Source organism: Lynx rufus, unplaced genomic scaffold (assembly GCF_022079265.1).
Source record: "Lynx rufus isolate CCGP_SWC_20201006 ecotype Redwood Valley unplaced genomic scaffold, mLynRuf1.p SCAF_4, whole genome shotgun sequence".
NCBI classification, from domain to species: domain Eukaryota; kingdom Metazoa; phylum Chordata; class Mammalia; order Carnivora; family Felidae; genus Lynx; species Lynx rufus.
In genome coordinates, this window is record NW_025814856.1 from 24,907,452 (window position 1) to 24,919,779 (window position 12,328).

At 37.2% G+C, this 12,328-nt stretch overlaps 1 protein-coding gene across 1 annotated transcript in view; it reads right to left on the reverse strand.

The window, feature by feature from the left end:
* The window catches only part of DNAH12 (dynein axonemal heavy chain 12), a 222,817-nt gene that overhangs the window by 61,118 nt on the left and 149,371 nt on the right, over positions 1-12,328 (reverse strand). Inside the window, exons 50-54 of the mRNA XM_047096900.1 lie at positions 11,266-11,355; positions 10,535-10,675; positions 8,421-8,662; positions 7,231-7,378; positions 6,536-6,681 (exon numbers count right to left, since the gene is read on the reverse strand). Coding sequence (XP_046952856.1) covers positions 6,536-6,681; positions 7,231-7,378; positions 8,421-8,662; positions 10,535-10,675; positions 11,266-11,355 — 767 coding nt within the window. The remainder of the gene's footprint in view (positions 1-6,535; positions 6,682-7,230; positions 7,379-8,420; positions 8,663-10,534; positions 10,676-11,265; positions 11,356-12,328) is intronic.

Below are 12,328 nucleotides of genomic sequence, written 5' to 3' on the forward strand. Positions count from 1 at the left end.
GTCAATCGATGCAGAAAAGGCCTTTGACAAAATCCAGCACCCTTTCTTAATAAAAACCCTTGAGAAAGTCGGGATAGAAGGAACATACTTAAAGATCATAAAAGCCATTTATGAAAAGCCCACAGCTAACATCATCCTCAACGGGGAAAAACTGAGAGCTTTTTCCCTGAGATCAGGAACACGACAGGGATGCCCACTCTCACCGCTGTTGTTTAACATAGTGCTGGAAGTTCTAGCATCAGCAATCAGACAACAAAAGGAAATCAAAGGCATCAAAATTGGCAAAGATGAAGTCAAGCTTTCGCTTTTTGCAGATGACATGATATTATACATGGAAAATCCGATAGACTCCACCAAAAGTCTGCTAGAACTGATACATGAATTCAGCAAAGTTGCAGGATACAAAATCAATGTACAGAAATCAGTTGCATTTATACACTAACAATGAAGCCACAGAAAGACAAATAAAGAAACTGATCCCATTCACAATTGCACCAAGAAGCATAAAATACCTAGGAATAAATCTAACCAAAGATGTAAAAGATCTGTATGCTGAAAACTATAGAAAATTTATGAAGGTAATTGAAGAAGATTTAAAGAAATGGAAAGACATTCCCTGCTCATGGATTGGAAGAATAAATATTGTCAAAATGTCAATACTACCCAAAGCTATCTACACATTCAATGCAATCCCAATCAAAATTGCACCAGCATTCTTCTCGAAACTAGAACAAGCAATCCTAAAATTCATATGGAACCACAAAAGGCCCCGAATAGCCAAAGGAATTTTGAAGAAGAAGACCAAAGCAGGAGGCATCACAATCCCAGACTTCAGCCTCTACTACAAAGCTGTCATCATCAAGACAGCACGGTATTGGCACAAAAACAGACACATAGACTAATGGAATAGAATAGAAACCCCAGAACTAGACCCACAAACGTATGGCCAACTAATCTTTGACAAAGCAGGAAAGAACATCCAATGGAAAAAAGACAGTCTCTTTAACAAATGGTGCTGGGAGAACTGGACAGCAACATGCAGAAGGTTGAAACTAGACCACTTTCTCACACCATTCACAAAAATAAACTCAAAATGGATAAAGGACCTGAATGTGAGACAGGAAACCATCAAAACCCTAGAGGAGAAAGCAGGAAAAGACCTCTCTGACCTCAGCCGTAGCAATCTCTTACTCGACACATCCCCAAAGGCAAGGGAATTAAAAGCAAAAGTGAATTACTGGGACCTTATGAAGATAAAAAGCTTCTGCACAGCAAAGGAAACAACCAACAAAACTAAAAGGCAACCAACGGAATGGGAAAAGATATTTGCAAATGACATATCGGACAAAGGTCTAGTATCCAAAATCTATAAAGAGCTCACCAAACTCCACACCCGAAAAACAAATAACCCAGTGAAGAAATGGGCAGAAAACATGAATAGACACTTCTCTAAAGAAGACATCCGGATGGCCAACAGGCACATGAAAAGATGTTCAACGTCGCTCCTTATCAGGGAAATACAAATCAAAACCACACTCAGATATCACCTCACACCAGTCAGAGTGGCCAAAATGAACAAATCAGGAGACTATAGATGCTGGAGAGGATGTGGAGAAACGGGAACCCTCTTGCACTGTTGGTGGGAATGCAAATTGGTGCAGCCGCTCTGGAAAGCAGTGTGGAGGTTCCTCAGAAAATTAAAAATAGACCTACCCTATGACCCAGCAATAGCACTGCTAGGAATTTATCCAAGGGATACAGGAGTACTGATGCATAGGGGCACTTGTACCTCAATGTTTATAGCAGCACTCTCAATAGCCAAATTATGGAAAGAGCCTAAATGTCCATCAACTGATGAATGGATAAAGAAATTGTGGTTTATATACACAATGGAATACTACGTGGTAATGAGAAAAAATGAAATATGGCCTTTTGTAGCAACGTGGATGGAACTGGAGAGTGTGATGCTAAGTGAAATAAGCCATACAGAGAAAGACAGATACCATATGGTTTCACTCTTATGTGGATCCTGAGAAACTTAACAGAAACCCATGGGGGAGGGGAAGGAAAAAAAAAAAAAAAAGAGGTTAGAGTGGGAGAGAGCCAAAGCATAAGAGACTGTTAAAAAATGAGAACAAACTGAGGGTTGATGGGGGGTGGGAGGGAGGGGAGGGTGGGTGATGGGTATTGAGGAGGGCACCTTTTGGGATGAGCACTGGGTGTTGTATGGAAACCAATTTGACAATAAATTTCATATATTAAAAAAAAAAGTAAGCAAAGTCAGATTTTGAGGCATAGACACTAAAATGAGGAATTTGAAGATGATGATTAGTTTTAAAAATTAATATTGATTGAGCACTTATTTGTGCTGGGCACTTTCTCACAACATTTCTATGAGGTAGGAGTTATTATTATCCCCATTTACAGGAGGGGCACCTAAGGCATTGAGAGGTCAAGTATGTTACCAAAATCTCAAGACAGAAAGTGACAGGGGAAAATTTGAATTCGCCTATCCTGACACTGGAATCTGTACTGCTGTGACCACTGCACAATATTATAAACAGATAAACGTCTAGAAATCATGAACAAGCACGATAAAGATTAATTATAAACCATAGTTCTCACTGAGTGAGTGGCTAAATAATAAAAAAAAAAAATCCTCCTGCTACCTAGTACTGGTAGATAAAATAGGGCATTTGAAAAATACATAGGTGACATACATACATAATACATAAACATACACAGGGAAAAACACAGAAACACAGGCAAAACTGAATTCCAGAATAATATGTATGGGAGCTGAAATGACAGCTAGCCTTGGGGAGACTGTCAGTTCTAATAAACAAGGGGGTCCTTGAGTCCATATATGGCAGGAAGCTAGAACCGAGACCCATGTATTAAGCTTAAACCCATAAAAGGCTTAGTGAAATCACAGAAAAAAATCTATGCATAAGGAGACAGGAAGGTAGTGTTTTTATTCCAGTTTTACCTCCAGCTGGGAAAAAGTCCCCTGAGAATCTGTAACCATTGGTCTATATTTCATGCCAGAATTCAGCTGTCATGGGAAGGAGGGACAGGTGAAAAAGTTCTACCCTTGAAGACCCACATGAACAAGGATTTTCTAAGACTGAGTAAGAATCAAAATTATAGAGAACTCCCACTTTGCCCATAACAACCCAACATGGTACACAAAAGAACAGCAATCCACCTCCAGGGAAAAAGCAAAAATGTAGAGGCACACTTTCAGTGTCATGGGCATTCATGAACAGATGAAAGCTGAAGACAAAACTAACACAGATTAAAAACACTCCAGAACTCTAACCCTCATTCTAAGCATCGACCCATGGCTAGATTAATTTAAAGTTTTTGGTCTTCTGAACTTTATCTGAGCAACAAAACCCAAACCCAGCGCAACTCATGATTAGGCGGACTCAAATCTCTGTACTAATGTCATGATAGAAAAAGAGGAATGCTCATTTCCAGTAGTTAATACTGTTTAGCTCAGTCCCCATTGTTAGACCCATGATATCTGGCATTCAAGCAAATATTATGAGACACTTAAAAAAGCAAGGAAAAAAATGTCTAAACATTCTCAGGAGACAAAGAAATTAACAGAAACAGACTCACAGAGGACATAAATGTTGGAAATATTAGACAAGAAATTTAAAAATAACTGTGATTAAAATGTAAAAGAGTTACTGGAAAAGGTGGATAACATGCCTAAAGAGAAGATCTTCATCAGAGAGATGAAATTATAAGAAAGAGTCAAATGGAAACACTAGAAATAAAAAAATATGATGTCAAATCTAAATATTTCCTTTCATGGGCTGTATGTAGTGGACTCAGCAGAACCAGACAGTTTTATAGAAGTTACCTAGACTGAAACTCAAAAAGAAAAAAAGTGGCTAAAACCAAAACAGAACATCCCATAGCTTTGGGACAGTATCAAAAAGACTTACAAACATAAGTAATCCCAGAGATAAGAGAGAGAGAAAACGAAATAGATCTGAGAAACTCAGAGAACTTCAGAAAGAATACCAAGATGAACTAACTAACTCTCTCTCTCTCTCTCTCTCTCTCTCTCTCTCTCTCCATCGATGCAGGAAAAAAGCCTCTGTGGCCACTTATATTGGTGACATCAAGGGTGACAGCCATAGATGACTATACTGGGCTCAAGTGGCAAGAAGCAAAGTCTGAGTTATGAGGAAGGAGATTAATCCTTTAAAAGTACCCAATCCATGACCAGCTATTCTGCAAATAACAGGTAAAAAGGGTAACTCCATTAGAAAATTACTTTATTGGGGCGCCTGGGTGGTGCAGTCGGTTAAGCGTCCGACTTCAGCCAGGTCACGATCTCGCGGTCCGTGAGTTCGAGCCCCGCGTCAGGCTCTGGGCTGATGGCTCAGAGCCTGGAGCCTGTTTCCGATTCTGTGTCTCCCTCTCTCTCTGCCCCTTCCCCGTTCATGCTCTGTCTCTCTCTGTCCCAAAAATAAATAAACGTTGGAAAAAAAAATTAAAAAAAAAAAAAAAGAAAATTACTTTATTAGAAAAGTCAACTTTCTGCCAGAAAATGACAGATTGTTTTCCTCAATTTACATACAACCCTGAAATCTCTAGTTTCCTTGAATTTCAATTAAGACATAGATATACCAACAGCGTTTTCTGAATTACAATTTAAAAAATCTGAATAACCACCCATGCATTGAAAACAGTTCTAAAACAGAACTATAAAGACTTAGGGTCTAATATTCTGTTAAGTAGAATTTTCCCTGCTCTGCCAGAGAACACATGTCTTTAATAACTATACTTTCTCAGATTATAATACATTTACTAATTTGTCTAGAAGTTTCAGCCTAAGGATGTTCATGCTCAAGTAAACTTTGAGTGGATAAACACCAAAAAAATGATCACTCACATCCTTATTTTGTTAAAACAACACTGTCAACGTAAAGGAGACTTAGATGTCTTGAAGTATCTAGTAGGGTTTCCAAAGAATATAACAAACAGTAACTCAGACTTTCACAATGTAAGATTTCCTTATATATATACCTCATATTCCACAAGATGACTGAAATTTCCCTTACAGTTTTAAAGGTAATAAATGTGATATCCTGTCCCACATTTCACTTAACATAGTAATCAAGAACAAGGATTTGGAAGTTAAATTGTCTGGGTTAAAATTCTGGCTCCACCATTTATTAGTTCAGTTATCTTACTAAATTTCAAATTATTAAATCACTCTGGGCCTCAATTTCTCATCTGTAAGATGGAATAATAATAATGTCAATTCATAGGAATTTGTGAGAATACAGGACACTTACAGCAGTACCTCATGAATATAAGAGCTCAACAGTATTTATCACAGTATGTTTGAGATATAGTCCCATGAAAAGACTAAAAATGAGATGATAACATGAATAAATAATCATTTATAGGAAATGAATTCTCAGATATGAATTCTTTTTCAAGTTTTTCAAAGTGAGATAAATAAAAGGATAATAAAACCATTTGAAAAGTTGATATAGTTATTACACTATCAATGATAGCAATTGAAAAAAGATGTCCATGAAGTAGCACAAATTATCAAGTTATAGTATCTTGAAAACAGGTAGAAATACCCAGTAAAAATAAATACATTTAATAGCCAAAACTCCAAAGAGCCGAGGTGTCCATCAACAGGAGAATGCATGGTGATATAGTCATATGATGGAATATTACTCAGCAACAAAAAAAAAATAGGAATGTTATGCTTTGTGGAAGAAGCCTTACACAAGAGTACCTACAGTATGTTCTGTTTATATGAAGTTCTAGAACAGGCAAAACTAGCCTGTGGTGGAAGATAATCAGAATAATTTCCTACTGTGGGGTGAGAGTAGAGATTTACTGGGAAGGGACATAAGAGAACTTCCTCTATGTTAGTCATGTCCTGTATCTGTACCAAGTGTACATTTTTGTTGGAACTCATTGAATGGTATACTTAAGTCTTGTGTATTCCATTGTACATAAATTTTACCTCAAAAAAAAAAAATGGGGGACCTGGGTGGCTCAGTCGGTTAAGTGTCTTACTCTTGATTCCGGCTCAGGTCATGATCTCACAATTGTGGGATCGAACCCTGCATTGGGTTCTGCACTGAACTCCACATGGAGCCTGCTTGGAATTCTCTCTCTCCCTCTCTCTCTGTTCCTCCCCCACTCTCTCTGTTTTTCTCTTTCTCAAAATAAATAAACATTAAAAAAAAAAGAAAGAAAAACAAACAGAAACAACTTAAGTTAATGATATGCATGCTGAAGCATTCGGGGTGGGGGGGAGTATAACCGTATCTGCAACTTATGTTGAAAGGTAGAAACAGGATGAGTTGGAGGATGGATGGAGCGATGGATAAACATGTGATAAAGCAGCAAGAATAATAAACTGTCAATTGTAGAATCTAGGAGGTGGCAGTTATGTAGGTACTTACTTTAAAATCCTGTCAACTTTTCTCCATGTTTAATTACTTTCAAATAAAATCATTGAAAAATACTTTATGCTCCTTACCAACGCCTGGAGTTATTAACAATCACTCCATTATCTATTGAGAAAGTATCTGTTGGCAGTCCAGCTATGTTCCAGGCTCTAATTTTTACTGGATCACCCAGAGTCTTACTCAATGAGAACTCCTCTGAACATGGAATTCTTTTCTTCTGTAAGAAATAAACAAATATCTAATGTTTCCCTTATTCTTGTTGGTTGAAATATTTTTAAAATTATTGATTTGTCGGGGCACCTGGGTGGCTCAGTCGGTTAAGCGTCCAACTTCAGCTCAGGTCACGATCTTGCAGTCCGTGAGTTCGAGCCCCGCGTCGAGCTCTGGGCTGATGGCTCCGAGCCTGGAGCCTGCTTCCAATTCTGTGTCTCCCTCTCTCTCTCTGCCCCTCCCCCATTCATGCTCTGTCTCTCTCTGTCTCAAAAATAAATAAACTTAAAAAAAAAAAGCTGCTGAGGATTCAACTCAGTTTAAAAAAAAATTATTGATTTGTCATTAGATATTATTTAATGACTCTAAAAAATAGAAAAAGCTGCAAGTTGGAAAATGAAAGCATTTTACTGATCTAACAAGAAGCAAAGAACAAGACCCCATACTTCCAGCTATTTCTTCCCTTCTTCATTTTTATTACCATCTTTTCCTCCACGATACCCCAACACATACTTTGCATGTTCAAAAAGAAACTCATGAAATATGAAAGCACTACCTTGCACAACATACTCCAATCTTCTGTACATGTTTGTCGAAAGCCAGAAGTGAAAGCACCAAGATAGGCTATTACTCCTGCTGATACTAAGACGTCACCAGTCAAATTTTCATATATCACCTGAAGGTCATCTGCAGCTTGAGACCATCTGTGAGATCAACCAAAGGCAAAACAGCCTCACTATAGAGAATGATGGAAGACAGCATTTGAAAGGGTAAGGGGCTTCTAGTCCAAACTCTATAACAAAAAGTCATGAAATGTTGTACTTTTGCTTATCTCTACAAAATGAGGAGGCTAGGTCCCTTCTAGTTCTGACAATGCTATAATCCATATCTATGCAATATGAATGACAATCCACCTTTCATTATTAGATTATTAGGCATTTCTTGCAGAACTTGACCCTTCAGAATAAACAAGAACAAAAACAAAAACAGGCCAGCATTTTGTCTAATAATTTTCTCCGGGATGATTTGGTCTAGAAGCCCTGTTATTTGTTTCAGTATTTATTGTTAGTCTGTAAAACACAAAAACATTTGTAATTCATTACCAAAAAATACATTTAAGTTGTATACTATTGTTTAGGTATACTATTGTTTAAGTGGCATACTATTTTTAAGGTCGGTTTTTTTTTTCCATTTAATGAAGCTTTACAGTAAAAAAGTGCATTTCAAAACCACCTAATCTGCACTACAAAATACTGTCAAAGGCCTATTACCTTATCACGCTATTCATTCAACATACAGAATTAATAAGTGAGAGAGTTGGCTGGTCAGTACGAATAAATAGATTAGAATAAAGCTAACTGGTTTAGTTAGATCAATCCAGTTATATCTTCTTTGAAATAAATTTCAAGAAAGTGAGCCATATGTCTACTACAAACATAATAAAGTTTGAACACACATAAGATCGGAAAAAAATTATATAATGATGACCCACATACACACCACTTAGATTAAAAGTGATCATTTGCCTTATTTTGCTAATTAAAAAAAAAAGCATTTAGAAAGAAGTTGCAAACACCATCCTTGACATTAATATATTGTTTGGAGAAGCCTGGCCAAGTGCCTTGTAGAATGCCCCACATTCTAAACCAGCCATTTACAAATCAGTAATCATAATAAATACCCAAAGAAAGTAACATATACATGCCTGACTTTTTAAAATACTGTTCAAGTGAGCAGAAATCTGACCTTGATTTTTCTCCACCCAGTCCTCCAATTAGTTTTGAGGCTCTTTCTAGTTTCTTAGCGCAGAGTTCCACCTGATCTTCTAAACGAGCCTTTTCCTCAGTTTTCTCGATAAATGTTCTTTGTAAATTTTCCACATGATGTTCTACTTCTGCCAGTTCTGCTCTCTTCTGATTCAAAAGCTCCATGGTCTCAGCTAGGGACTTCTGAGCTTCTGCTAAGCGGGCTTTCTTAGGAGCTACTACCTGTTTGGGAACAATGTATGTAGCCACGATGTGTGCTATGTAAAACAGACACCTAAATAACCCTTTACAGATACTATGGGTTAAAAGTTGATTAATTATTATTAGAAATACATTTGTTACTTATAATAATAAATTATGCAAAATAAGCATTTTGCCTTAAATCTTATGTATTTTTTACCCAAATAAAGTAAAATATATTTATATGTCATATAAAACATATAAATCATTCTGGACTAGCAAATGATCATCTATAAAATAGATGAATTATTCTGGACCAACAATATGTTAGAATATGTAGCGAAACCAGTACAATATGTAGCAAAACGTCTCAAAAGAATGAGAAGTTGCCATTCAACTGTTGCCAAAAACACAGGAAAACACATGTAACGGAGATTATAAATATTTAAAATATATGAATATGCCTGTGTGTGTGTGTGTGTGTGTGTGTGTGTGTGTGTGTGTGTGTGTGTGTGTGGCATTTTCAAGTCTGTAGTCTTTTTCCCAGTTGGCTGAGGCATACATTTGCCCTGGAGGGATTAAGACTATGATAACAGGTACAAAGAGAAAGAAAGCCTTGATGTTCAGTTTCACTACCAAAACAAACTTTTCCTCAACAAGTCTTGAAAAGCCACACTTTGAGAGAAAGGGGATTTTCTAAAGTTCTTATCCTATTATGCTCATTAGTATATCAAGAATGGGGTTTGGCCAACTTGATCGTGGAGTGTATTTTAAACCATGGGGAAAAAGAATTTAGAAGATGACCAAAAAGACTATATGCCAGTTTGAAAGAAGGAAGTTCTGTATCTTCTGGTTCATTGCCATGAACAAAGCTGATGGCAAAGAGGGAGGGAGGAGGCAGGGATCAGACACCAAATGTCCTGTTTTCTCTCCTTTGGGCTGAAATCCCGGAATGCATTAAATAAATAGAGAGAAAGCAGGCAGCTCCACTTTCTACTTTTGACTTCAGAGGAGACCTTCCTGAATATCTCCCTTTCAACCCTTCCCTAACAACATGGGACAGCTGCATCAGAACTGAAATGGCAGTGTAGTGTAAATGCCTTGGCTTCTCTGCCTTATTCCACATGCCTTGGGAGATGTGTGGAGATGAGCTAGGTTGAGAGCTCAAAATTTGCAATGCGGACCTCTCCCCACGATGCTCAATGAAGAATATCCCAGATAAAACTAATTTCTTTCCCTTTGACAAGTCTACTCCCCTGAAACTAACAATCAAAATCCCTACCTCTCCACAGGCACATGTGTATGTTTCCAAATTGTGACAGCTTGATCATTTATTCTATACTCTGAGGTTATTCTAAACACTTGCTACCATGTATTTTTCTCTGACATTTTATTTGTATTTCCTGCTTCCCTCAGTAGAATTCTGCAAGCTACAGAGGGCAAGGCCAGTGTTTCCCTGGCCCTTTGCTAGCCAAAGTTACAAAGTGCTTTTAACCATTCTCCATAAAAGTTTCCCTATCAATGCATGCCATTGCTTCAGGGCAACTTTCCATGCTCTACCTCTTAACTTTACTGGACCTTCCTACTTTTGACCCCTTGAATCAGCTTTTTAATCTGCCACTTTGCCCTTGATGTTTTGTAATTCTTTTATGCCCTAAGTCTCTATAGCTATAGGTCAGTCTGGCCAATTCACCCCTGTTCCCACAGTGCTACCACTCACACTAGCCCTGGCAAGGTTATGTCACACACAAGTATTCTCTTCATCTACTAGGTACTTAACATCTGACGTTTGTGCTGTAGCAAGACAAATTCTTGCTGATATCATTTCTAGAAACTTAACTTGTCAATATAGGCATAGATTTTAATTTCTGGGAATATTTCAAGACAAAATGAATGTACTGATCCTCAAAATACCTTTGCAACTCTGTCATACACTTCCATAGCCATGATCCACTTACACAGACCCTCAGCAGCAGAAGAAGCTTTCGCGATCTTAGAAGGGTCAAATTCAGGGTTTGTTAGGTACTCGCCACGTATCTTCTGCATAACAGTCACCTACACAGCAAGCATTTAGATCTTAAAATTTCAACATGTATCATACAATCATAAGATGAAAAAATAATCATGCACAGCAAAAAATTGTGTAAGAAAGTTATGTTGTCTTTAAAAACCAAGGTCAAGTATTGTAGCAGAAACACAAGTCATATTTGTGAGCAAAATATGCAAGATTATAGACATCGAGGCAAGATGTTTCCTCTAAAAAAATTAAGACTTTTGGAGATTGGAAAGATATATGGAAAAGGAGAAAAGAATAATTAGACATAAATAAATACAAGTTTGGATGGAAAAGTGCACTATACTTTTTTATCTCACATACACTTGTGTTTCAGATTTATTAAACTATTCTAAGAAGACAGAGACTTGTTTCATGTTAATAATACACTAAAATAGTAACTTATTAAATGACTTTCAATGGTCTGAAGCAGCAGTTTTATGCATTATGAGAATTCATAAGAAAGTCAATAATTCCTTCATTCTTTTAATCTTAAATATGGACCATCCTCTTATGTTTTATATAACATTGCATAATGTTAAAGATCTTATACATCTTGGCAAAGTTATACAAAAAAATCAATGAAACTCACTGGAATGTTGTCCTTGTCATATTCTCTCAACTCTCTTAAGAAATTCATATCTCCCAGAAGCTTTTTGCTAGGTCCCCAGTAATCTAATATCTATAAATAAAATTTATGGAAACGTATTAAATGTACGATTAAAGATGCTCAATATAAATTTTTCTTCTTGAAGTTTAAGCTGTATTATCCAGAGAAACCATACACTTTCAAAATATCAACTTACATCTCTTTGGAAATAAAGAGACTCCTCTCTCCAAGAACATATTGAACATATCAAACATTTAAAATATGAACATGTACTTATACATTGAATTTATTATAAAAAAGTAAACATTGAAAGGGCAAATGATGCAATTATTTCTCTTTAGGAAATGTAAGAAAAGCAACTAGCATAAACACCATCAGAATTTCATATAAGAAAATGTATTTTTATTATTTCCAGTTTTGTTTTCCTTTGCTCTTGATTCTTTCAAACCAGAAAAGTAGTGCTATTGACTGACAATTGTGTCCTCCCCCATCAAAATTCGTATGTTGAGGGGCGCCTGGGTGGCGCAGTCGGTTAAGCGTCCGACTTCAGCCAGGTCACGATCTCGCAGTCCGTGAGTTCGAGCCCCGCGTCAGGCTCTGGGCTGATGGCTCAGAGCCTGGAGCCTGTTTCCCATTCTGTGTCTCCCTCTCTCTCTGGCCCTCCCCCGTTCATGCTCTGTCTCTCTCTCTGTCCCAAAAATAAATAAACGTTGAAAAAAAAAAATTAAAAAAAAAAAAATTCGTATGTTGAAACGTAATCCCCAGTGTGATGGTATTTGGAGGTGGGATTGTGAGGAGGTGATTAGGTCACGAATGGGGTTAGTGTCCTTATACAAGATTCCTCAGAGAGCTCCCTCCTACTTCTGCCATGTGAAAAGCAAACCATCTATAAAGCAGAAAGTGGGCCTTCCAACAGACACTGAATCTACCGGAGCCTTGGTCTCAGAATTCCCAGCCTCCAGAACTATGAGAAATAAATATAAGCCACCCCAGTGTATGGTAATTTGTAATAGCAGCCCAAATGGACTAAGATAGGTAGCAAACA